This window comes from Typopeltis vanoorti, chromosome 2 (genome assembly GCF_054136105.1).
Source record: "Typopeltis vanoorti isolate ZY-2024b chromosome 2, IOZ_Tvanoo_1.0, whole genome shotgun sequence".
Taxonomy (NCBI): Eukaryota; Metazoa; Arthropoda; class Arachnida; order Uropygi; family Thelyphonidae; genus Typopeltis; species Typopeltis vanoorti.
This window is the reverse complement of record NC_143550.1, coordinates 180648231-180672651: the sequence shown is the minus strand read 5'-3', so window position 1 is coordinate 180672651 and position 24421 is coordinate 180648231. Positions and strand designations below refer to the sequence as shown.

At 36.1% G+C, this 24421-nt stretch overlaps 1 protein-coding gene across 1 annotated transcript in view; it reads right to left on the bottom strand.

Annotated features, from left to right (window-relative positions):
• LOC150109704 (uncharacterized) overlaps window positions 1-24421 on the bottom strand; it is a 217264-nt gene that overhangs the window by 135221 nt on the left and 57622 nt on the right. Inside the window, exon 3 of the mRNA XM_090414093.1 lies at window positions 13357-13733. Coding sequence (XP_090270219.1) covers window positions 13357-13733 — 377 coding nt within the window. The remainder of the gene's footprint in view (window positions 1-13356; window positions 13734-24421) is intronic.

Here is a 24421-nt window from a genome sequence, read left to right as displayed (position 1 = left end):
CCAGAACCTGGTCACAACAACTACAATTAAGCCTATAGCCTACTTGTGTTCAAAAATGGTGTTGCTTATGCAGTTATACAACAGTCTTTCCAGTAGCTTATATGCGCAACTTAGTAATGCGACTGGTCGATAGTTTTGTGGGTCGTCAGTTGATTTTCCAAACTTGGAAAGTTTGGAAAGAGTTATTATCTTAGCTATTTGAATTCTTTCAGTAACAAGATCAGTGTTCACTATTTCTGAAAAGAAGTGGGCGAGCCATTTTTTGGTGTTTTTGCCAGCATGAATAAGAAATTCCAGGTGAACTCCATCGAACCCTGGGGCCTTTCCCATATTTGTATCGGCTAGTGCATTGTTTCCTCGTTGCTGAAAGGTCTTGCATATTCTGATTCATTTTCTAGTTTTCCCCTTAATTCTATGGCTTCTCTTCTAACTTTGACGGTATGATTTCTGTCATGTTGGCATCTCGAGATTTTAATAATATGATTAGCAATTTGATTTGGTGTAATATCTGTCTTTTTAGTAATCACCATCGTGGGCACCTCCTAGCTTCCGTAACACACTCCAAGCCTTCCAACTGGAGTTGGAATACTCCAGTTGGAATGAAATACTCCAATAAAGTGTTCATTGAACAATTCCACTATGTCTTCTGCATCAGTCATTCTATTCCCATTTTTATCCCACAATGTCATTCTTCCACAGTCATTTCTCCTCCTATTGGCCACATAGCTAAAAAATTCCCTAGGATTTTCTTCAGATCATAGGGTCAATCTCATATCATATTCCAGTTTCGCCTTCCTTACCATACTAGTCTTTTTCCTGGCCTGTGTCTTATATTCTTCATGCATCTGCTCTTCACCTGTCTCCATATATCTCTCTTCCATAGCCTCTTTTTTGCATGCAGTTCCTGTTTAATATTGTTTGTCATCCACTTCACTCCAAATTTTGTCCTCTTCTTCACTCGTGGAATACAGCTTACTATTGCTGCTAACAAATATTCTTTCACAATTTCCCAAGCACTAATGATATCCCGGCCTTCCAATTCCTCCCTCCACATAACTTCTAAGTTGACGTCTAAGACTATTATAATCACCTGCTTTATAATTCCACATACATTCCCTTCTCTTTGATACTCCTGCATTTTTATTCATTTTCCAAGTCAAAACCATATAGTCACTCTCCCTCCAACTGGTGGGAGAGATGTCATCTCAGTTATTATCAACTCTTCTGATGCTATAACTAAATCCAAAACTATTGAACCTCTTGTTCCCTCTGTTACATGTTGCCTAAGACATTTGTTCCTCAAGAATTCTAGAAATTCCATTCCCTTATTGCTACATGCATCTTCCTCTCCCCAATTTATACTGCTGTAGTTAAAATCTCCCATAACAATCATTCTTCTTGCATTTGCAATGCTCAACTGTCTCAACATCTCCTGGTCCCCACCCTCTGTGCTCCTTGGTCTGTAGCAACACCCCACTAAATATCCCGTCTTGCCCAACTCTACCTCACACCATATGCTTTCAAAATCATTAGTGTCACTGCCTTCCAAAGCCTCCACTCATAGAGGACAAGTCTTCACTTATCATAAGCAGTACTCCACCACCATGCTTTCCCTTTCTATCCTGCTGAAAAATGTTGTACCCCAGCAACTTCTGTTCCTGTTATTATATCCTCTTCTGTCAACCACTTCTCGGTGATCCCAATAATCTTTAGCCAGGATGATGCCATCAGTGCCACCAATTCCTTTCCTTTATTCCCAATATTCCTGGCATTAGTATAAAGCATAAAAATGCCATGGTTTCTATACCCAGCATTATCCCCTCTAGACTCCACTGAGTTCATTGTTACCTGATGTCGCCCCCCCCCCCTTCTCTTAAGTAACCATTTCCACAAGAGGCCACCCCTGCTACCATCCACACTGGGACATAGTGACTCATTCAGAACAGCAATCTCTCCAGATACCTACGTCCTACCTCATTTAAATGCAAGATGTCTCTCACATAGAATTCTTCTCTGTTCTCAAATGCACTCCAAGCATCTACATATTCCAATCCTCTCTTCTGAAACATTCTCACTATTAAGTCATTCAATATCACCGCTCTTCTACTCAGCTTGTCACTATCATACCTAGGCAACACACACACTATCTTTCCTCTTTGTGTCTTCTTTCGTACACCCTCAAGCAAGAATCTCATATTCTCTCATAATCTCATATTCAAGCAGGAATAAGAAATTCTGGGTGAACTCCACTGAACCCTGGGGCCTTTCCTGATTAACACTACTGGTAACCATAGACTGCAGTTCACATTTACTGGAAAGTCAAAAAAACTAGCTCCTATTGCACTTTCTTATAAAAACAAGAGTTTTCAATAGATCTTAAGCAGGAAAGTTTCTGGAAATTGCTAAATGTCACCCCCCTCTTCCACCCAAGCAAAAGCAATCCTGCTCACTGATAATACAGCATGTTATTGTGATGAGGATAAACTGAAAACTGGTGACATTAGTGCAATTTTTTTCTCATAATGTCACATCGCTACATTCAGCCGAACTACGGTGCATTTGAAGCAATAAAAAAAATATTGTTGCAAGCTTTTTAATGCAGAGGATGACAGAAATGGTATGATAAATATGGTAAAGAAATTGCTGTTAAACACATGACCAAAGACTAGAGACCTTAAAGATGTTACTGGAGCACATAATCATAGGATGAGACAACCACAAAATCTGGCAAGATAATGGATAAAGGTACTTTCTGAAGATGACAATGAATAAAAAATTACTCAGGAAAATGGTGATAATCTTCAACTTACAACAAATTCAAGGCTGTAAGAAAACAAATGATGACGACATACAGGAATAGATGCAAAAAGAAGGACAATAAGAACTGACTGACTAAGACAAAGTCAAGCAGTCACAGTGAAAGGTTTCAGGCTCCTGAGGTAGCACTAGCTTACATAGACGAAGAGAAGTTACTGATATCATGTTACTGAGAGCTAGTGTGACCTTACAGCAAAGAGAAATAAAAGAAGAAAATAAATTTTAAATAGTTAAAGTTTATCATCATCATCATCAAATTCCTGACATGTACCCAAAAGGGGTGTACAGGATATGATAGCACTACATGAAAAATGTACATCATTACTAACTTCCTATCAACAATTTTCCACCAAATCAGTCTGTTACTTGTCAAGACTCCAATATTATCATTTCTATCTTATATTTCTATCGTCTAAGGCACATTGTACCGTATCAATCCACCTATATCTTGGTCTTCCTCAGGGTCATTTTCCTGGCAACCTGGTAGCGAACACTTTTTTGCTAATCTTTCCGTGCCCATTCTGTTTAAGTGACCATACTACCTGAGATTAGCTATGCTAATGCATTCCTGGATGCTGACAATGTCAAGTTCTTTCCTAATATCCTCATTTTTAATAAGATATTGCCATTGATGCCATCTGTTCACGCCTCTAATCTTTCTCAGGACTCTCATATCTGCGGTCTCTAGTCTTTAATCAAGTGTTTTACTTCTGACCCAGCTCTCAGATTCATAAGTTAAAATTGGTTTGAACACTGTCTTGTATACAGCTAATTTAGTGTTCTGACTAATTTCTCTCTTATTCCATATGAATTTATTCAGTTGACTTCCTACTATACCAGCTTTATTGATTCTGTAGTCTATGTCCATATTTAATTTACCATCTTCAGTAAAAATCGTGCCTAAGTAGCTGAAATGTTTTACTAGTTCCACAGGTTCTCTGTTCACAACACAGTTGACATTTTCAACAATTCTACCTATTTTCATTGTTTTTCTCTTGTTATTGCTGATCTCAATACCAAATCTATTGCAACAGTTATTCAATTTAGTCAAGGAATCTTGTAGACTTGTAGAACAGCGCTTCCCAAACTGTGGGCCACGGCTCCCTTGGGGGCCGTAGGTTTTGTTGAGGGGGGCCGTGAAATAATGAAAACAAATTTAAACGTTTAAGACTAAGTAGATTTTTTTTTATTTTAAAAGAAATGTATTTAACTTTTATTATTTATTATTTCTTTTTTGTTATTTTTTATATTTTAATGCAAAAATTCACACATTGGTGTTGGTTCGCAAACTTTGCTTCCTGGGTATTTCTGCGCTTAATGAATATTAAATATTGCTTATTCATATGTTTCATTTCAAAGCAGTGGTTAATTGTATTTACTTCGAATGCTCTCCAGGGAAGCTCCAAATCTTCCTGTCCCTTTCATCAGGCGTCCGTAATCAGGGACTGTTGATATTGACTTTATATACATATCAAAACTCGTTTTATATTATCACTGTCATCTGAGCTAGTTTTCTGTTACCAATAAAAGTTTCGCATATACTTCACAGATGAAAAAAAGCTTAAACAAGTTCATGTGTGGAGATGGTAACTGCTTGCAGTGGTAAACAACACCCCTCCCTAACAGCCACTATACTGGAGAGGCAATAAAAACAAGTACTTTTATTATGCTAGTGAATAAGGTATGAGGAGTCTGTGTAATATATTTCTCAACAAATAGCGCAATTAGAGACAACTGGGATAAAAACACACTAATTAATGAATCATATGTCCCCTCATACAGAAACTATGCTGTATAGACTGAAACAAAACCATATGTTGCATGGGCTAACACAGTATCTAACTAAAAACTATTGTTATTAATTAGATGTATGTGAGTTCAATTTCCCAAGGCAGCAATAAGATTCAACCGAACGTGTTAAAACTAAGTAATATATATATATATATATATATATATAATGAATGTTATGGCAGTTTCACATATGGAATTCGGTTGAAGAGAGTTAGCATTTCAACTGAATTTTCAGCTATGCTTTTATCTTTCGGTCGCACGATCTTTTGTTAATACCGCACTAATCATGTGCACGTTTTAATAACCTGCCTTTGATGTCAGTTTCGCGTTAGGATTAATTACCTTAAAGGGAGAAAAGTCACAAAAGAGAAAAATATTCCTGTTCCGGGGATTCCCTTATTCAGGTAATATTCACTAATTTCATGTTATCAGTCTGTGGTGTGCCAGTATCGGTATGTGGTGATATTATTTGATCTATTCTACGTTAAAAAAATTTAACCCTGAGATGGAGAAGTGGCTGATAAAAAATAAAAAAAAATTCCCGCAAACAATCAGAAGAAGCAGAAACAGACCCAAAAAAAAAAAAAAAAAAAGGACAGTATTTCAAATTTTACCAGAACAGCCCGCATCGTCTTCGGAACCAAACGGTAAGAGGCAAAAAATGTAATACATGCATTTTATTTTTGCAATATTCGATGTGTATGTTTTGTATTGAATATAAATACAATAAATATTATAATAATATATCTATCTATTACGATTTTTTTTCGAGGGGGGGGGGGGGGGCGTGAAATATTTTAATTTTTGCAAAGAGGGCCCTGACATCCAGAAGTTTGGGAAGCACTGTTGTAGAAGATTTATTTAGAAATATAACATCATCCGCATGAAGCAAAGAACTGACATTGACATCTCCAATTTTGATCAGGCTTAATACCACTTTACTTCATAATGTGATTCATATAGATAATTATCTATATGAATCACATTAACTTATTAAGCCTATTAACCCCTCTGTTATTCATTATAATGAATAACAGAGGGGTTAATAGGCTTTCTTGTCTGACACCAGATTTAACATTAAATCATCTTCCTGTACTTCCTTCAATTCTAATTGCTGACTTGCAACTCAAATAAAATTAAGTATTGCTTGATATAATGCCCCATTGACGCCATATAACTGTAGCGTATTGAATAGTTTCTTTCTTGGCACCTTGTCATATGACTTTTCCAGATCGACAAAACTTAAATACAGATCTTTATTATATTCTCATGATTTCCCAACTATTCGTCGTAAAGTAAAGATCTGATCCTGACAGCCTCTATTTGGATTGAATCCAGCTTGTTCTTCGACAATTCTTCTCAACCATTTCTCAAGTATACTTGCATAGATCTTGCCCAGAACACTCAGTAGGGAAATACCTCTGTAATTCTCACATACAGCCTTATTTCCCTTTTTATATATGGGCACTATTAGAGCTCTACTAAAATCATCGGGAATTCGTCCCTCTGTCCAGGCTTTCTGAACTATGCAGTGCAGCCACTGTAAGACTTTTATACCACCATACTTCAGCATTTCTGGTCAAATATCATCTACTCCTGCTGCCTTTCCACATTTCAAGCCTTTGATGGCTTTTTCCTACTTCAAGTATGGATATTTATTCCTGACTGTATGCCTGTTGAGTGTTTTTTTACCACTGTGTAATCACTGTTTGTTTCATTTAGCAATTTTTCGAAGTAATTACTTCATACTTCAAGGATATCTTTTTCGCCTGTTTTCATTTCACCTTTATCATCTCTAAGTCCTTTTACAGCGCTCTTTCCTCCATTTCTAAGCTTCTTCAACAACCTCCAGAATATCTTATCACCTTCTTGATATTTATTTTCTATGTTCTTGCCAAAGTCCTCCCATTGCTTTTGTTTAGCTAGTTTTACACAGTGTTTCACTTTCTTACATTTGTCTCTGTATTCTCTAAGAGCAAAAGCTGACTTATTTGCCAGGAACTTTTGATATGCTTTCTTCTTTTCCTTCATTGCCTCTTTAACTTCCTGTGTCCACCATGGAGTTCTGATTTTTCTATCCTTACAGACAACCTCACCACATGCCTCTCTGGCTGAATCAATCAGGGGTTTCTTCAAGGCTTGACACTGAATCTCCAAAGTTTGGTTCCTGTTCTCAAACCCTTTCATTTTTTCTTCAATAATCTTGTATATGTTAGTCTACAGTTCATATCTGAGAGCTGCTCAACTTTTATTCGCTTTAAAACTTTCTTACATGTTATTCTTTTCAATATGAAATTCAATTTTATCCTGCTCAAGACTAAACAGTGATCGCTTCCAATTTCAAATTCTCTGTACACTCTGGTGTCCTGCACCAGGGAGAAAACATCACTATCAACAATAACATAGTCAATGAGACTTTTCTTATTCCTTGCCTCTTCTCTCCATGTGAATTTGTGCACATTTTTATGTTGGAACATGGTGTTAGTAATAACCAGTCCATGTCCTGAGCAGAAATCCAACAGATGTTTGCCATTATTATTAGCTTTGCTCTTTTCTCCAAATTTTCCCAAAATATATTTGTATGTCTCACAATCATTTCCTACTCTGCTATTCAGATCCCCCAACAAGGACCAACTTTTCCTTTTTCATTGTCAGTTACTTTTTCTAAAGCATTAAAAAATTCCTCCACTTCTACTTTAGTAGAATCTTATGTTGAAACCTTAATGGATTTTTTACAACAATCAAAAAAGGATTAAAATAGAATTTGATACTTTCTATCAGTACACAACAGAAAAAATTCACGTAGAAAGATTATTTATTAGTTTAATTTTCGCCTGTGTGTCGCAGGCATCTTCAGCACATTAAGCTCAAAATTAAACACTAACTGACAATTCCAAAAAGCGCCACCTAAGTAGCTGGTGTAAGATAACTGAAAAGGTCAATAACTTTCCTAAAAAAAAAAAAAAAAAAAAAAAAAAAAAAAAAAAAAAAAAAAAAAAATTAATACAATAAAAAGTTTTTCGGACAAACGGGAAGATCTGCCTCTATTTGGCTAGAAGAACACCAATCTTATATTGAATACTTTAAACCTGAAAAGTCTTGACTTTCTGAACATGCCATCTTCACTAGACACAGAGTTCATTGGAGAAAGACAAGAGTTCTTCACAAAAGTCAGTTTCTCATGGAACGCCTTTATAAAGAAACATGTGAAACTCTACTTCATTCTCCTAACTTAAATAGATCCGATGGCTTACGTCTATCCCCTTTATGGGAGATAGTACTTTACAAATCAGCTAATCTTTCCAAACTTTTTATTGTATTAATTTTTTTTTTTTTTTTAGGAAAGTTATTGACCTTTTTAGTTATCTTACACCAGCTACTTAGGTGGCGCTTTTTGGAATTGTCAGTTAGTGTTTAATTTTGAGCTTAATGTACTGAAGATGCCTGCGACACACAGGCAAAAATTATACTAATAAATAATCTTTCTACGTGAGTTTTTTCCATTATTTATGGTGTACCGATATGTCTACTCACGGTTTACCTCTTTTAAAACTTAATACTTTCTATATTTCGTCCTAGTCACTAGGACATCTATGGGGATTACAAAAACAACTAATGTAACATGCACACAAATATCATACAATATTAAGCCCAACCACGTGGGTGACACTAAAGTCCTATCTAGGTGGAGCGCACTCTAAGGGCGGTAGCAGGTGGTCTGGAATGTAAGGTGGGACCTCTGGTGATGAGTGTTTCCCAAATCTTTGGAAGCTTAATGCAACCGTATTTATTAAGATTTGGTTGGTTTCTGAGAGCTGCTGCTGCTGCTGTTTCTAAGAAAAGTCTCTCTTTCTTGAATTTGCTGTGGCAGAGCATGGTGGTTTTCTTCCATGATACCCTGTGGGTGTGGTGTCCAAAACATGCTCAGCCAAGCCTGAATGACCATAGTTGTGTTTACAGATGTAAGACTTGTGTTCCTCCAGGAGGATGGATGCTGATCTGCCTGTCTGTCCAAAGTACGCCAGCTTACAGGAACAGGGTACTTTGTAAACTCCAGGCAGAGAGAGAGCAGGGAGCTGATCTTTCGTAGAACAGATAAGGGTAGCAAGTTTGCGGTGGGGCTTATATGCTGTGTGTGGGTTGTACTTTTTTTAGAATTTTGGCTATTTTTTCGGATGTGCCACGGATGTAGGGTATGGTGATGGCATTTTTAAAATCTTGTTGGCGAGAAGGATGGGGAATGTGGGGAGGAACTAATTATTTTTTTGATACTGTGATCGCTGTAGCCACTGGAGAGGAAAGTGCTGTGTATGTGGTTAAACTAAGTAGCAAGGGCGGTTCCACTGGAACAGAGATTGTGGGCTCTCTTGGTAAGAGTTTTAATAATGCCATATTGTTGAAAGGGGTGGTGGTGGTGGGAGAGTTTGTGAATGTATACAGTGAAGGTTTTCTGTATACAGTGAAGGCAAGTGTATCATTAGGCAGGCGTGTGACTAAGGTGTCTAAGGAAGGGTAAACAATTGTTCTTTTCCTTTTCCATAGTAAACTGGATTCTTGGATATAGGCTATTGAGATGACTGAGGAAGGAGTCTAACGTGTCTGGGCCATGAGGCCAAATAGAGAACACATCATCTACATATCTTAGCCAGATTGAAGGTTTGAGTGGGGCTGAGTCTATGGCTCGTTTTTTGAAATCTTCCATATAGAAATTGGCAAGGGGGGTGAGAGGGGGGGAACCCATGGCTCCCGTAAGCTCTCTGGTCAACTTACCTCATGAAACTTGCATAGTTTCTACATTCAGCTTTGAAATAATGCTGGATTCTAATATCCACTTTGCTTATATAATTTTACATCACTGAAATGAAGCTTTTGGTTCTTTATTTTAGTTAAAATTTTTATGTTGATAATACTGTTTACTTATACAGTTATATAATGGTTACTGCATTAATAAACAAGATTTCAAACTTATATAAGATTTATACTTCCAATTCAATTTGTGTTTCTTTCATTCAGCATCCACCATTTCGTTATTATCCAATGTTTTTTTTTATCTTACCACTTGTCAGTCCTATTTATTTCAGATAATCAGGAATCTATTGTATTATTATTTATTATATTTTTAAAAGTTACAATGTGTGCAAATAAGTTTTAAATTTCAAACTTTAAAGTTAAATTTAAATTAAATTTAAATAAACGGGGTGCTTAAGGGTCAAAGCTGTATAACTGAGAGGAGACCTCCACATAGCCTTTAAAGGAATGCGGAGAACCGACCAGGGCTTCTGACCTAATGTCCAATCCTCACCTTCTCGTGGTGCACCCTGTTGGGTATCTATTTTGATACTGAACGAACGAGGATGGGCTGGCAATTTGGGATTTAGCCGACCAAATTGTATTCTTATTGGTTAAACCAAAATAAAAAATGATGGTACAACATGACAAAGTTTCATGCCGGCTGGGGCGTCGCCCGGTTAAACAAGGCCCCCGTTGTTTTCGCCAGGGAACCAGGGCGAACAGCGAAAAGTCAGCTACTGGAACAAATCTGAAAACAAACCCCAACTCAACATCACCAGAGTTAAAGATCGGTACTATCAACGTAAGAAGCCTGAATGGCAAAGAAATGGAGCTAGCTGAGGAATTAGATAAGTACCAGATCGACATAATAGGGGTGACTGAAACAAAAAAGACCAAAACTGGTGAGATCTTTCTGAGCAATAAATACAAAATGTTATATTCAGGCAATGACAATCAAGGAAACGGAGTAGCCATAGTATTCAACACAAAATACGAGGCTAATCTTCTTGAATGGCAGTCAGTCTCAAGTAGAGTAATGTGGGCAAATATGAGAATGGGGAACTGGACAATGAGACTTATTTGTGCCTATGGTCCCACAGAAGGTTCTACTAAGGTAGAAGTGGAGGAAATTTTTTGATGCTTTAGAAAAAGCAACTGACACAATGAAAAAGGAAAAGTTGGTCCTTATAGGGGATCTAAATAGCAGAGTAGGAAATGATTGTGAGACATACAAAAATATTTTCGGAAAATTTGGAGAAAAGAGCAAAGCTAATAATAATGGCAAATATCTGTTGGATTTCTGCTCAGGACATGGACTGGTTATTACTAACACCATGTTCCAACATAAAAATGTGCACAAATTCACATGGAGAGAAGAGGCTAGGAATAAGAAAAGTCTCATTGACTATGTTATTGTTGATAGTGATGTTTTCTACCTGGTGCAGGACACCAGAGTGTACAGAGGATTTGAAATTGGAAGTGATCACTATTTAGTCTTGAGCAGGATAAAATTGAATTTCATATTGAAAAGAATAACATGTAAGAAAGTTTTAAAGCGAATAAAAGTTGAGCAGCTCTCAGATGTGAACTGTAGACTAAAATACAGAAATATTATTGAAAAGAAAATGAAAGAGTTTGAGAACAGGAATCAAACCTTGGAGATTCAGTGGCAAACTCTGAAGGAAACATTGATTGATTCTGCCAGAGAGGCATGTGGTGAGGTTGTGTGCAAGGATAAAAAAATCAGAACTCCCTGGTGGACACAGGAAGTTAAAGAGGCAGTGAAAGAAAAGAAGAAAGCATATCAAAAGTTCCTGGCAAATAAGTCAGTTTGTGCTCTTAGAGAATACAGAGACAAATGCAAGAATGCTAAACACTGTGTAAAACTAGCTAAACAAAAGTCATGGGAGGACTTTGGCAAGAATATAGAAAATAAATATCAAGAAGGTGGCAAAATATTCTGGAAGTTGTTGAAGAAGCTTAGGAATGGAGGAAAGAGTGCTGTAAAAGGAATTAGAGATGATAAAGGTGAAATGAAAACAGGAGAAAAAGATATCCTTGAAGTATGGAGTAATTACTTTGAAAAACTGCTAAATGAAACAAGCAGTGATGACAGCACAGTGATAAAAAACACTGACCAGGCATGCAGTCAGGAATACACATCCATACTTGAAGTAGAAAAAGCCATCAAAGGCTTGAAATGTGGAAAGGCAGCAGGAGTAGATGATATTCGACTAGAAATGCTGAAGTATGGTGGTATAAGAGTCTTACAGTGGCTGCGCTGCATAGTTCAGAAAGCCTGTACAGAGGGACGAATTCCCGATGATTGGAGTAGAGCTCTCATAGTACCCATATATAAAAAGGGAAATAAAACTGAATGTGAGAATTACAGAGGTATTTCCCTACTGAGTGTTCCTGGCAAGATCTATGCAAGTATACTTGAGAAACGGTTGAGAAGAATTGTGGAAGAAAAGCTTGGTGAAGAACAAGCTGGATTCAGGCCAAATAGAGGCTGTCAGGATCAGATCTTCACTTTACGACAAATAGTCGAGAAAGCATGGGAATATAACAAAGATCTGTATTTAAGTTTTGTCGATTTGGAAAAGGCATATGACAAGGTGCCAAGAGAGAAGCTATTGAATACGCTGCAGTTATATGGTGTCAATGGGGCATTATATCAAGCAATACTTAGTCTTTATTTGAGTTGTGAGTCAGCAGTTAGAATTGAAGGAAGTACAGGAAGATGGTTTAATGTTAAATCTGGTGTGAGACAAGGATGTACATTATCTATATGGATCACATTATGAAGGAATGTGGTATTAAACCTGATATCAAAATTGGAGATGTTAATGTCAGCTCTTTGCTTTATGCGGATGATGTTATACTTCTAAATAAATCCGCTACAAGTCTGCAAGATTCTCTGACTAAATTGAGTAGCTGTTGTAATAGATATGGTATGAAGGTCAGCAATAAAAAGACAAAGACAATGAAAATAGGCAGAATCATTGAAAATGTCAACTGTGTTGTGAATGGAGAACCTGTGGAACAAGTAAAACATTTCAGCTACTTAGGCACAATTTTTACTGAAGATGGTAAACTAAATATAGAAATAGACAACAGAATCAGCAAAGCTGGTATCGTGGGAAGTCAATTGAATAAATTCATATGGAATAAGAAAGAAATTAGTCGGAACACTAAATTAGCTGTATACAAGACTGTGTTCAAACCAATTTTAACTTATGGATCTGAGAGCTGGGTCAGAAGTAAAACACTTGACCAAAGACTAGAGACCGCAGATATGAGAGTCCTGAGAAAGATTAGAGGTGTGAACAGATGGCATCAATGGCAATATCATATTAAAAATGAGGATATTAGGAAAGAACTTGACATTGTCAGCATACAGGAATGCGTTAGCAGAGCTAATCTCAGATGGTATGGTCACTTAAATAGAATGGGAGAGGAAAGATTAGCAAAACAAGTGTTCTCTGCCAGGTTGGCAGGAAAACGACCCAGAGGAAGACCAAGATATAGGTGGATTGATACGGTACAAAGTGCCTTAGACGATAGAAATATAAGATCTGATAATGTTGGAGTCTTGACAAGTAACAGACTGATTTGGAGGAAAATTGTAGATAGGAAGTTAGTAATGATGTAATTTTTTCATGTAGTACTGTCATATCCTGTACACCCCTTGAGGGTACATGGCAGGAATTTGATGATGATGATGAACTTTAAATTTTGAAATCTTGATCTATAAAATTCATAAAACTTCTTCATAGCTAATATAAAATTGTGATTTAAAGAAATTAAAGATAGAATTTTAATAATAATAATAAAACCTAGTCAGAGAATACAATTGAACCTATATCTTTCTTTCTTTCACTAGGCATCGTAATGCATTATGTTTGATAAAATTAAAACTGCTAAAATAAAATGATTTACTATTTTTCAAAATACCTATTTTTTGAATGCTTCAAGACACTTAGAGAACCATTCTTGTCATAGGAAATCTTGGATGATGCTTTGTACCTTTTAACTCTTTGACTGTTATGCTTGGCCTCACTTTCAGAAGAGCTATCTGATAGCACATTTTTGAATTGATGCCTGACTTTAACTTGTCTTTTCTGATCACTGTCTTTCCACTCTGCATTACAACAAATTTCACTAGAGCTACCATATGAAGCATTCAGTTTATTGCAGGATGAATCTGATCTTTTAATGATAGAATCAGCATTAAAAGAATGGCTAGCCTTGCTAATGAATGGATCTTCTGCATTACTGGAAACAGAAGTTTTCAGTTCTTCCTTTGGCTGCAACTTAGGAGAATCTTCATTCTTAACAGGAAAATAAAACAAATTAATAATTAATAAAACAACTTCAATGTAACAATATTTTAAAACAGTAATGAAAAAAAAAAAAACTTAATTCGATCATACTGTTAACTTACAAAGGAAATTATCACCACTAGAAAAAACAAACAAACAAACAAACTTGAAAACACCAGTAAAAGTGAAATAGTGAGAGTTGATTATCACATTTCATACAACTCCTTTACATTAAGCTGGTAGCAAACCAGAAGCTTGACTTTCTTCTTGAAAGCACATATTAAATGCTGCAGTTATTTCTGACACCTCTTATACTGTTTTCTTGCAAACCAAATGATTGTGATTGTATTCTGCAAGAAGAAACAATAACACCTTAATTGCAACATATATTATCATCATTCATAGATAATTTTTTTAGTAATAGTTTCATTAACTTAATGAAAAGTTAATGGATAATGAGATGACAAAGTATTTTTGCATTAGGAACAAAATGCTCAAGCCAGGGTGAAAGATACCTCCATCCTTTTGGCTGAACAATGTTTATAAATGCAGTTTTCACATATTGATTAATCTTCAAAAATAATAATATACATTAATATGTAAATAACGAAATGATTTCTGCTTCAAACACTTGTACATGCTGATCTTTCATATCCCATTATTTGGCAGCACTCTGAATTAGTTGCTTACTCATTCTTGAATGCAAATAATGTCTTGTTGCATCATATAGCCATTCCTAATATAGTTCTACTATCGTCGCTCTAATTTTCCTCAGGACTGTTAGATCATACATTAAAACTGATTTGAACACAATCTTATATATATGGCTTAGTGAGGAATGACTTCTCTCTTGTTTCAGATAAATTTACTCAAGTAGCTTCCCATCCATATCAACAACATACGAGGGTGGTCTGAAAAGTTCTCAGCCTAACAATGAAAAATCTAATTTATACTTTCAAAATTATTTTTTTTCAACATAATCTCCCTTAAGACTAATACATTTATTCCAGCAATGCTCTAGTGCTATTATACCATCCCTGTAGTGGTTCTCAGTAAGATTTGCAAAATACCCCTCTACAGCTGCAATCACCTCTTGATTCGAAGAAAAACGCTGACCAGCAAGGAAGAGTTTTAGTTTTGGGAACAGACAGAAGTCAGAGGGAGCCAAATCTGGGGAATAGGGTGTGGATGTTCCAACAATTCACAGTACAGATTCCATAATTTTTCCATTGCCAAAACTTGTGTGGGCAGGTGCATTGTCCTGATGAAAGATGATTTTTTCTTCTGCAAACCAGGTCTTTTCTCACAAATTTTTTCATCTAGTCTGGTTAAAAGATCGGAATGATATTCCCGAGTTATTGTTTTACCCTTTTTAAGATAATAAACAAAATGCCTTTAGCATTCCAAAACACCGATGCCATGATCTTTCTGCTGATGGAACCGACTTTTTCTTCTTTGGTGCTGAACAACTGGCTTCTGTCCACTGTTTTGACTGCTGTTTGGATTCTGGTGTGCAATGGTGAATCCAAGTCTCATCCATAGTAATAAATCAATGCACAAATTCAGTTTTATTCTTGTTAAAATGCTCCAAGCACTGTTCAGAGATTTTCATGCGAGTGCATTTTTGATCTGCTGTGAGCAAGCGCAGCACCCATCTTGCGCAAAGCTTTTTCATTTGCAATTCTTCATGCAAAACATATCCTACATGTTCTTTTGAAATGCCTATAGTCTCAGCAATTTCATGCACTTTGACTCACTGGTCATCCAATACCATATCGTGCACTTGTAACTTGCTCCACATGTTCACGATGAGAATGATTTTAGTAGCTCAGTTCGATAAAATTTTGGAGACTACCACCATGTGTTATAATAATTACTTCATTTTTCTGACATTTTGACCTTCATATTGATCAATGATTTCTGGTGTTGTTACACTTTTTGGACGTCCTTCGCGTGGATCATCTTCAAGGCTGGTATGGCCATGTTTAAACTTGGCAGCCCATTTCTTAATTGTAGAAAACGAAGGAGAAAAGTGCTCATAAACTTTTATGAACTTCGAATGAATTTCTTTTGGCGTTAAACCTTCTTTTACAAAGAATTTCATAACCGCATGATACTCAATTTTATCCATATCAAGAGATACAGACAAGAATTTTGCTTCAGACAGCTGTATAAAACAAACTACTTGATAGAATGACTTGCAATTTCACATGGATGCTTATGACAGATGTACCAACTTAGAAAAAATAAATCTTGCTGATAGTGTTGCTATCTATGGTCGAGACCGGGAACTTTTCAGACCACCCTCATATATTCTACGAACTATATCCATATTTAATTTTCTATCGTCGCTAAAATTTGTGCCTTAACAGCAAAAATATGTAATTTGCTCCATGTGCTCATGCTGAGAATGAATTTTAGTGGCTCATTTCAATAAAATTATGGAGACCACAACCATGTGTTATAATTACTTTATTTTCCTGACATTCTGACCTTCATATTAAGGTCATCATCTGAAGCATACACACACACATATGTATGTTAAAAATACCAAGCAATTTTAAACCTGGTTTTACTCCATTTCCCAAGTAAGCAAACAAACAAACAAGTCAAGTTTGCGCCTGCAAGTGATGCAAGTCTAGCTGATCCTACAGGTAGTGCAAGACCAAGGTAACTCGTGGTAAAGGTGGCATAAGCTCTGATCACTAATCTTAATATTTACCCTTAATGCCAAAACACATCTCCAAGAAGGGGATGTATGATGTTTTGTATTAAAGGCAAGGGGCCACTACCCAGACCGGTTTCGACCTTTATTGAGGTCTCATCAGTGGGAGCCAGGCTAGAAATACTAAGATTTAGTAATACAGAGCTTATAAGTATTTTACCAGAACAAGTTACCATAAACCTGATGGTATTTTACCAGAACAAGTTACCATAAACCTGATGGTATTTTACCAGAACAAGTTACCATAAACCTGATGGTATTTTACCAGAACAAGTTACCATAAACCTGATGGTATTTTACCAGAACAAGTTACCATAAAAATTATGGTAACTTGTTCTGATTAAATACTTATAAAATACTTATAAGCTCTGTATTACTAAATCTTAGTATTTCTAGCCTGGCTCCCACTGATGAGACCTCAATAAAGGTTGAAACCGGTCTGGGTAGTGATCCCTTGCCTTTAATACAAAACATCAAAACAACATCCTTCTTGGAGATGTGTTTTGGCATTAAGGGTAAATATTAAGATTAGTGATCAGAGCTTATGCCACCTTTACCACGAGTTGCCTTGGTCTTGCACTACCTGTAGGATCAGCTAGACTTGCATCACTTGCAGGCGCAAACTTGACTTGTCTGTTTGCTTACTTGGGAAATGGAGTAAAACCAGGTTTAAAATTGCTTGGTATTTTTAACATTTATTATACCCAAGGTAAAATACTTTCTACACAAGCTATATTACATTGCAAATAGCATGCCAAAGTGACAATGATTTGATCAACTGTTATTCTACTGGCCTAACCTCATCAAAGATATATCCTATTTATAACATCGCCAGAGACCAAATTAATACTTTTAATACAGCAATGGCGGTGGTCTAATCAATAATTTAACCATGTGTTAAGGCTAAGATATTGAAATAATAGTCATAATTATAATTTAAAATTAAATCTTAGAAAAAAGTTAATATTGGTCACCAATATTGTTGAGATTTTTAAACCATCATTGTTAAGCTTATTTTGGTTGATTAGAATTTCACAGGTGATGTAATGAACAGGTGTCTTTCCACTCAATTGTGTGTAGAGTACACAGGGCATGATCAGAAAGGCCAGATTTATCATAGTTATTAAATTTAATGTGTTGTTTATGTTCCCTTTTTCTGATAGGAACAGTGCATCCAGTTTCACCAATATAAAGCAAATTACAGGTAGTACACTGAATATGGTATACACCAGAGTGGGCCAGTGGATCCTTGGAGGAGTTGAATAAGTTTTTTAATTTGGCAGGAGGCTTAATAGTTGTTATACAGTAGGTATACAGTTGTTAATCTTTAATTTTACATTCTTATTTTTTAATTGAGGTCTGGTGATCGTGGTGGCCACCACGATCACCAGACCTCTCCCCAATGGACTTCTTCTTTTGGGGTGTTATCAAAGAAAGTATTTTCAAAAAAACCACACACTGTTGATTACATGATCCGATTCCTAAGAAACATGCCAACAAATTGATAACAATAAAGAACTCTGTGCCAGTGTGCTTGAGTGTAGAAACTAGACTACAGGAATGTAATGCTGAAGGCTGACAATTTGAACACTTAGGAGATTGTAGTTGATTGCAGTTGTATGATCCTTATTGTGAAATAATAAAGCTATCATATTAATCTTTACTTTGTAATCATCTTTTTTTTTTTTTCATAATAAAATCTGTATATCTGCTTTTGCATCCCTGTGTATATTGGCCAGTATGGTGTAAGTTTACAGTAAACAGCAAAGGAAAGATGAACTAGAGGGAAGATGTGTTGAGAAGTGCTAGAAATGGAAGCGAGTTCTGATTTTCAATTACAATTGTATGCATTTATTGAAAGTTTATTTTTCACTTGGTTAGACTATAATAAATTTAGTTTAATCCTTTATCCAAGTGTGAGCAAACAAAGTTTGCACCTGAAAGTATCTTCAGGACTGGGGTAAGGTGGTACAACACCGGCAACTTGTTTATGTTAGCTTGCTCCACCTTTGCAATGAGTTGCCCGGTGTTGTACCATCTTACTTCAGTCCGGAAGATAATTTCAGGTGCAAACTTTGTTTGTTCACACTTGGATAAAGGATTAAACTAAATTTATTATAGTCTAACCAAGTGAAAAATAAACTTTCCACATCTTTCTCTAAATCCAGAGAAATTTAATAAAAAGGTGGCACACCGTTTGGCAACTCCTATAGGTAGCGATGACCTTGCTAATGCTTCTGCCTGGTATCTCCACTTGGACCTGGCTCCCACTGAAGAGACCTCAATAAAGGTCGAAACTAGTCTGGGTAGTGGTCCTTCCCTTAATGCATAACATTACACATATCCGCAAGGAAATGTGTTTTGCATTATGGGAGATACTGAGATAGGCATGATGTTAGCTTGCTCCACCTTTGCAACGAGTTTCCCGGTGTTGTACTACTTTATCCCAGTCCTGAAGACACTTTCAGGCGCAAACTTTGTTTACTCACACTTGGATAAAGGATTAAATGAAATTTATTATTTCAAATACCAACTTCTACAAACTATTTTGGTAGGAAGAATTGATGGCAAAGGAACTAGAGGAAGAAAAAGAATATTATGGTTTGACAACATCAAGACGTGGACAGGAAAGAGCAGTGCACAACTGCTCAGATTAGCACAAGAGCACGGTTTGTTCGCCAAGATGGTCACTGACCTTCGATAGAAGATAGCACAATAAGAAGAAGAATCTTTTTATTGCTAATTCTCATGTAATGGCAATTATGCTACTTAAGTATAAGCTAATACATTAGTTTCCATTTATCCTAAACAGATTTTCTCTTGGCACCTTTATGTGCTTTTTTTTTTTGCAAGATCAATAAATATTAAATACAGATTCATATTACCTCACTATGATTTCTTAAAAGAGAGGCAGGGGAATCTGGTCTCTTGGCAACCTATCTGACCTAAACTAAACATCAATTTTTCTTAGCCTGCTTTGAAGTATGCTTTCCTGGAACACTCAGCAAAATGTAGTCATTCTCCTATTCAGTTTATTTCTGATTTTATTTCAATAAATTGATAAAATTGGAGCTCTGTGGGTACCCAATGTAGAACATTCATATTCCCATATTTCAGCATTTTGCATTGAATATAATCTACTCCAGCTGGTTTCTACATGTCAGGTTTCTAAAATTAACTCCCATTCAACCCAGATATTTTCTATTAGTTTCATCAGCTATGGACTTATTTACTAACTTTTCAAAATAATTACTGCATACATTCACTCACATCCAGAATAACCTTATCCTCAAATGCATGGAAACGCTTATATGTTGGCAGTATATGTTAATTTATTTTCACAGTATTGATGACAACACAGAATGATAAGAAAATAATTAATATTTATTAACTTATTTTCTTATCATTCTGTGAAAATAAATTAACTTTATCCTCAGTTTTTATATCACCTTTAAGGATTTATAACGCTGTGTGTTACTCTGACTTGTTTCTAAGATTTTTTAAGCAGTCAACAACAAATTTTGTTACTTTTCATAGGTGCTCATTTTCTATCTTTATATCTAAAAGGGATACTTTTAAATCATTCTTCTGGTGAAAGCATGATTTGCAGTCTAGAGCTAAACCTCAAAAGTCTAAGGAGGTGATGGGATTAATGTTCTGGCTGCCACCATGTGGAGAATGCTGAACTGGGCATGGAACCACCCAGTGTGGTGCCATGACCCTCAGAGTTCAGAGGAAAGGCCAAATCTCCATGTAATAAGTGGTGGATGAGTTTCACTGTCTGCATAATACCATCACTTTGCTTATGTCAGACATGAGGGTACAGCTTAAAATGATTATAAATCAGCTGCTAGATTATATACTGGTAATGGTAACCTAATGATAATACTTTAGGAGGATTCTAGTTTAGCTAGCAAATAATCTAGCTATAATTATTCTGCCAGATGTTCTGGAGGAAAGGTTGAGTTATAGCAGTAGGTGTGTGTGTGTGTGTGGAAGGGAATGCCAAAGTCATAATTTGCAGAGGAGTTGGGTGAAATTCTCCAGGTGTACAACCTAGTAAATCACTGCATATGACAAGTGTCTCCCAATTTCAACTTAACTTGAAACAATGATGAAAATTCAAGCAAAGAGAAACTGATTACATTCATATAAAGGTGAACTTCCCAAAACTTTCCGGATTCACTTCCAAAATATGTAGTCACAGTTCCTACAAAATGGTCATTTCCACTTCCAGTGTGCAAAGCCACACACGCACTCTTTACTTACTCAAATTTCACCTTCAAGCACTGCTCACCTCAGTTTTCCATATTACACACTCATTCTTTTTGTCTCAAAGGGACATTAAGCATAGGTTTTCCCTCTGATATACGATGTTAGTTTGCAACTTAGAATCTCCTCATTTTGATATTCTTTGTACGAAAAGACCCGAGTTCGATTCTGATCATGATGAAAGGAATCTTTATATGGTTTTTTTCAATTGAAGGTGAGTTAGCTGATCTCATATGGAGGTAGCAGAGCTCTTTCTCGAGTTTTTCATCCTACATACAAGCAAATCAGCCATGAGAACATATGCAATTTACAGAAAAAAAAAATACTGTTGTTGGTGGTAGGCATTGTATTGTGCATAGTAGAAGGGATTATATGTTATATTTGGAAGATTAAGTAGGGGAAAATGTGAAAACTGAGTGCAGTAGTGTGCCCTTCCATAATAAGTCTTTGGGAGGTGTCATGCAATAATAATAACCCCATTATATCAGATCCATTTGTTGTCTCTAAGGCTCTCCTCTGATAACACCAACCGTTCTGAACTTTCTGATTTGCACAACTCTCCGAATAGAGAAGTCATTTTCCTTGGAGATTTTAATGTTTGCAACTCAAAATATTTCCATTTTTTAAATGAACAGATCAAGCATGATGAGATGCTGAGATATTTGCTCTTACCAATAATCTTACACAAAGACATCATATACCTACTAGAATACCAGATAACTATTCCTAATGTTCTAGCCTTCCTCACTATAATCTAGCACTTTCTTCTTCTTGCATGGGACAACACACACACACATTCACTGGCAAGTTTCCTGCTCGAAGCAGGAAACTTGCCAGTCAACTTGTGTGTGTTGCATCAAAATTTAGAAATGGTGGTCATTCTTTCTAGTTTCTTGCAAAATTACAACCTTTTGCACATGGATGGTTTCACTGTATCATACCCACAGAAAAAGTCGGTCAATCTCCTGGTGTCTTAGATTTTCTCTAATTCTAGCAGATATCTTGGTAAATATCCTACCATTCCTAACACACAGCTGATGCTCCGCCCCTTCATTTTGATATTTCACCAAAAAAGAGATCAGCAAGACTCATGTCTAAACTAGATACTAAGAAGTTTGACATTTCTCCAATTGTAGAGCAGGTTTGTGCTTTGGAAATGACTTTGGAAATATGTGTCATATTTTATTCTAACCTATTCCAGTGGTATCTGCCTTTCCGCCTGGACATTAGCCCATATCCATGAAAGACAACTAATCTTTGCCATTTAATTTCACTTGCTTTAGCTCTTTCATATGTAATGGAGAAAACATTAATGCTGAAATTCCACACAACCCCAAACCTTTTCACCTAATAAATGACTGCCAGTATGGATTCCACTATGCCAATCAATCAATAAGGGATCTTCTTACTTATGCCACTCACTTTTTAACAAATACATTGAAATAGTTAGGGGAATTTTAAGTGGTTGTTCTTGATATCAGTGAGACATATGTTGGGATTAGGTACATAGGCTTATTAAGTAAGCTAAAGGTCTAACCTTTAGACAAAGGTATGCTATGCCAGTTTTCTGCATATGAACATCAGTCTTTCTTGTATAGTGAGACTTTTAGAGTTTCTATAATTATAAAATCACACATTCAACACAGTAAAAAATTATTTATTGTACAAATGTCGTCTTACGTATCATAAGACACAATCATCTGTAAGCAAAGAGCAACAGTAAGGAATTTGAATGAAAATAGTAGAGCACATGCATTAAATCAGAATCTCTCTCTCTATACATGCAGTCACATATTTATTAAGTTGGATAAACAGAAGTTAGTATAAAGTCAGAAGAGCAATGGGCCTAAGGGACTTTTGCACTTTAGGTACACTAATGTCAGGAACATTCAGAACAAGGGGCAATTATTTTTGGCATTGGTTAGTTCATTCTGGCCAAAGGTTATTGGCAATTAGTGAGACATAGCTAACACAAGATTATATAGTTAGTAGAATAGAATGTAAAGGGTAAATGTGTTCAGGGAGGGTAGAAAGAAAAGAATGAGAAGAAGGAATGTCATTGATGATAGCCAATGAACTGCAACAAAAGAGAGTAGAAGTTCAACTGCAGGCTAGTGAAAATAGCACATTTCAGGCCATCTGGTGTGAGATAATGAACAGGAAAAACAAAATATAGTTGGATGCTTCTGTAGACCAAGGAATGTAAAGGATAATGGGGATAGTATGCATTGGCTAATAAGTTGAATGTGTGGGGAGATGAGTAAATATTATGGGGGATTTCAGGCAAGAAAAACCCTACAGAGTATTCAGTGATCAATTTATAAAGGTGTTTCATCCTGATCAAGGTGAAATCATGAGGAAATGAAGAAGAGGACATAAGAGAGGATGGCTTAATTGTGATTGAGCAGGAGGTATTTGATGAAATAAATAACCTTGATGTCAATAAGGCAATAGGATTTGATGACATATCAACACGAATCTTAAGGGAATGTTTCAAGGGATTGGCAGTAGCAATGGCATGCCTGTTTAATAAAAGTCTTACAAGAACACAATTAACAAGGGACTGGAAGGAGGGTAAAATTGTTCCACTGCATAAAAGTGGTGATAAGGCTGTAGCTTGAAATTATAGGCTGGTATATATATTTTGGAGTTGTACTGAAGGTACTGGACAGATTGGTGAGAAGTAGGATATAGAAATGGGTTGACAACAGCAGTATTGCACTTTAGGTACACTAACGTCAGGAACATTCAGAACAAGCGGTAATTGTTTGCCGTAAAGGTCAGTTTTGGGGCCATTGTTGTTCAATTTGTATGTTAATGATATTGGGATGGGTTTAACTAGTGATATGCAACTATGGTTATTAGCATGGGTTTGTTAAAGAGAATTCATGTTTCATTAACTTACTTATGTACTATAACAAGATGACAAATACCTTGGACAGGGGAGATGCATCTATGGTGTACTTAGATTTCACAGAGGCTTTTGATAGACTGCAACACAACAAGCTCTTAAATAAATTGAAATAGATGGGATTGGATAACAGACTTCTGAGTTGGATCAGACTAGCTGTCAGATAAACATCAGAAAGTTGTATATGAGGGTGCAGAATCCTGAAAGAGAAAGGTCACTAGTGGTGTGCTGCTGTGTACATCTGTCCACATTTTTACACCCAACGATTATTTTTTTTGTATGTAATTTACTTTTCGTTGTACAACTTTGGTCATTCAGTTGTAACTTACTTTTTTCCTTTTGCTTTATTCCCTTATTGAACTCTCCTTTCTTTCTTCCTCCTTTTTTCTATTCATATTTATGTTATATATGAATATAGCATAAATATAAACATTCATAAATATGAATACCTATAAATATAGGTATTCATATTTATGGTATTCATATCTTTAATATACTCCCCATCACTGAGTGGTTTTCCATGTTGGGCAATAACTTTTGAAGTCTTAAAACTAGCAGCAACCAAATATCAGCAGCAACCAGCAATCAATTTGCCGAATAGATAATTCATTCATAACTACTTTACATATTTCAATCCCAGTGTACGCTCAGGTAGTGTTTCTAGGTTAATCATCTCTTTGCATACTCATCAACCCTACAAAGATTGCTAGCCTAGCTGATGATGCAATGTCTGTGCTCTCATCAACACAAAGAAAAAAAGAACTTACATGAAGCCAAATCTTTTGTTAA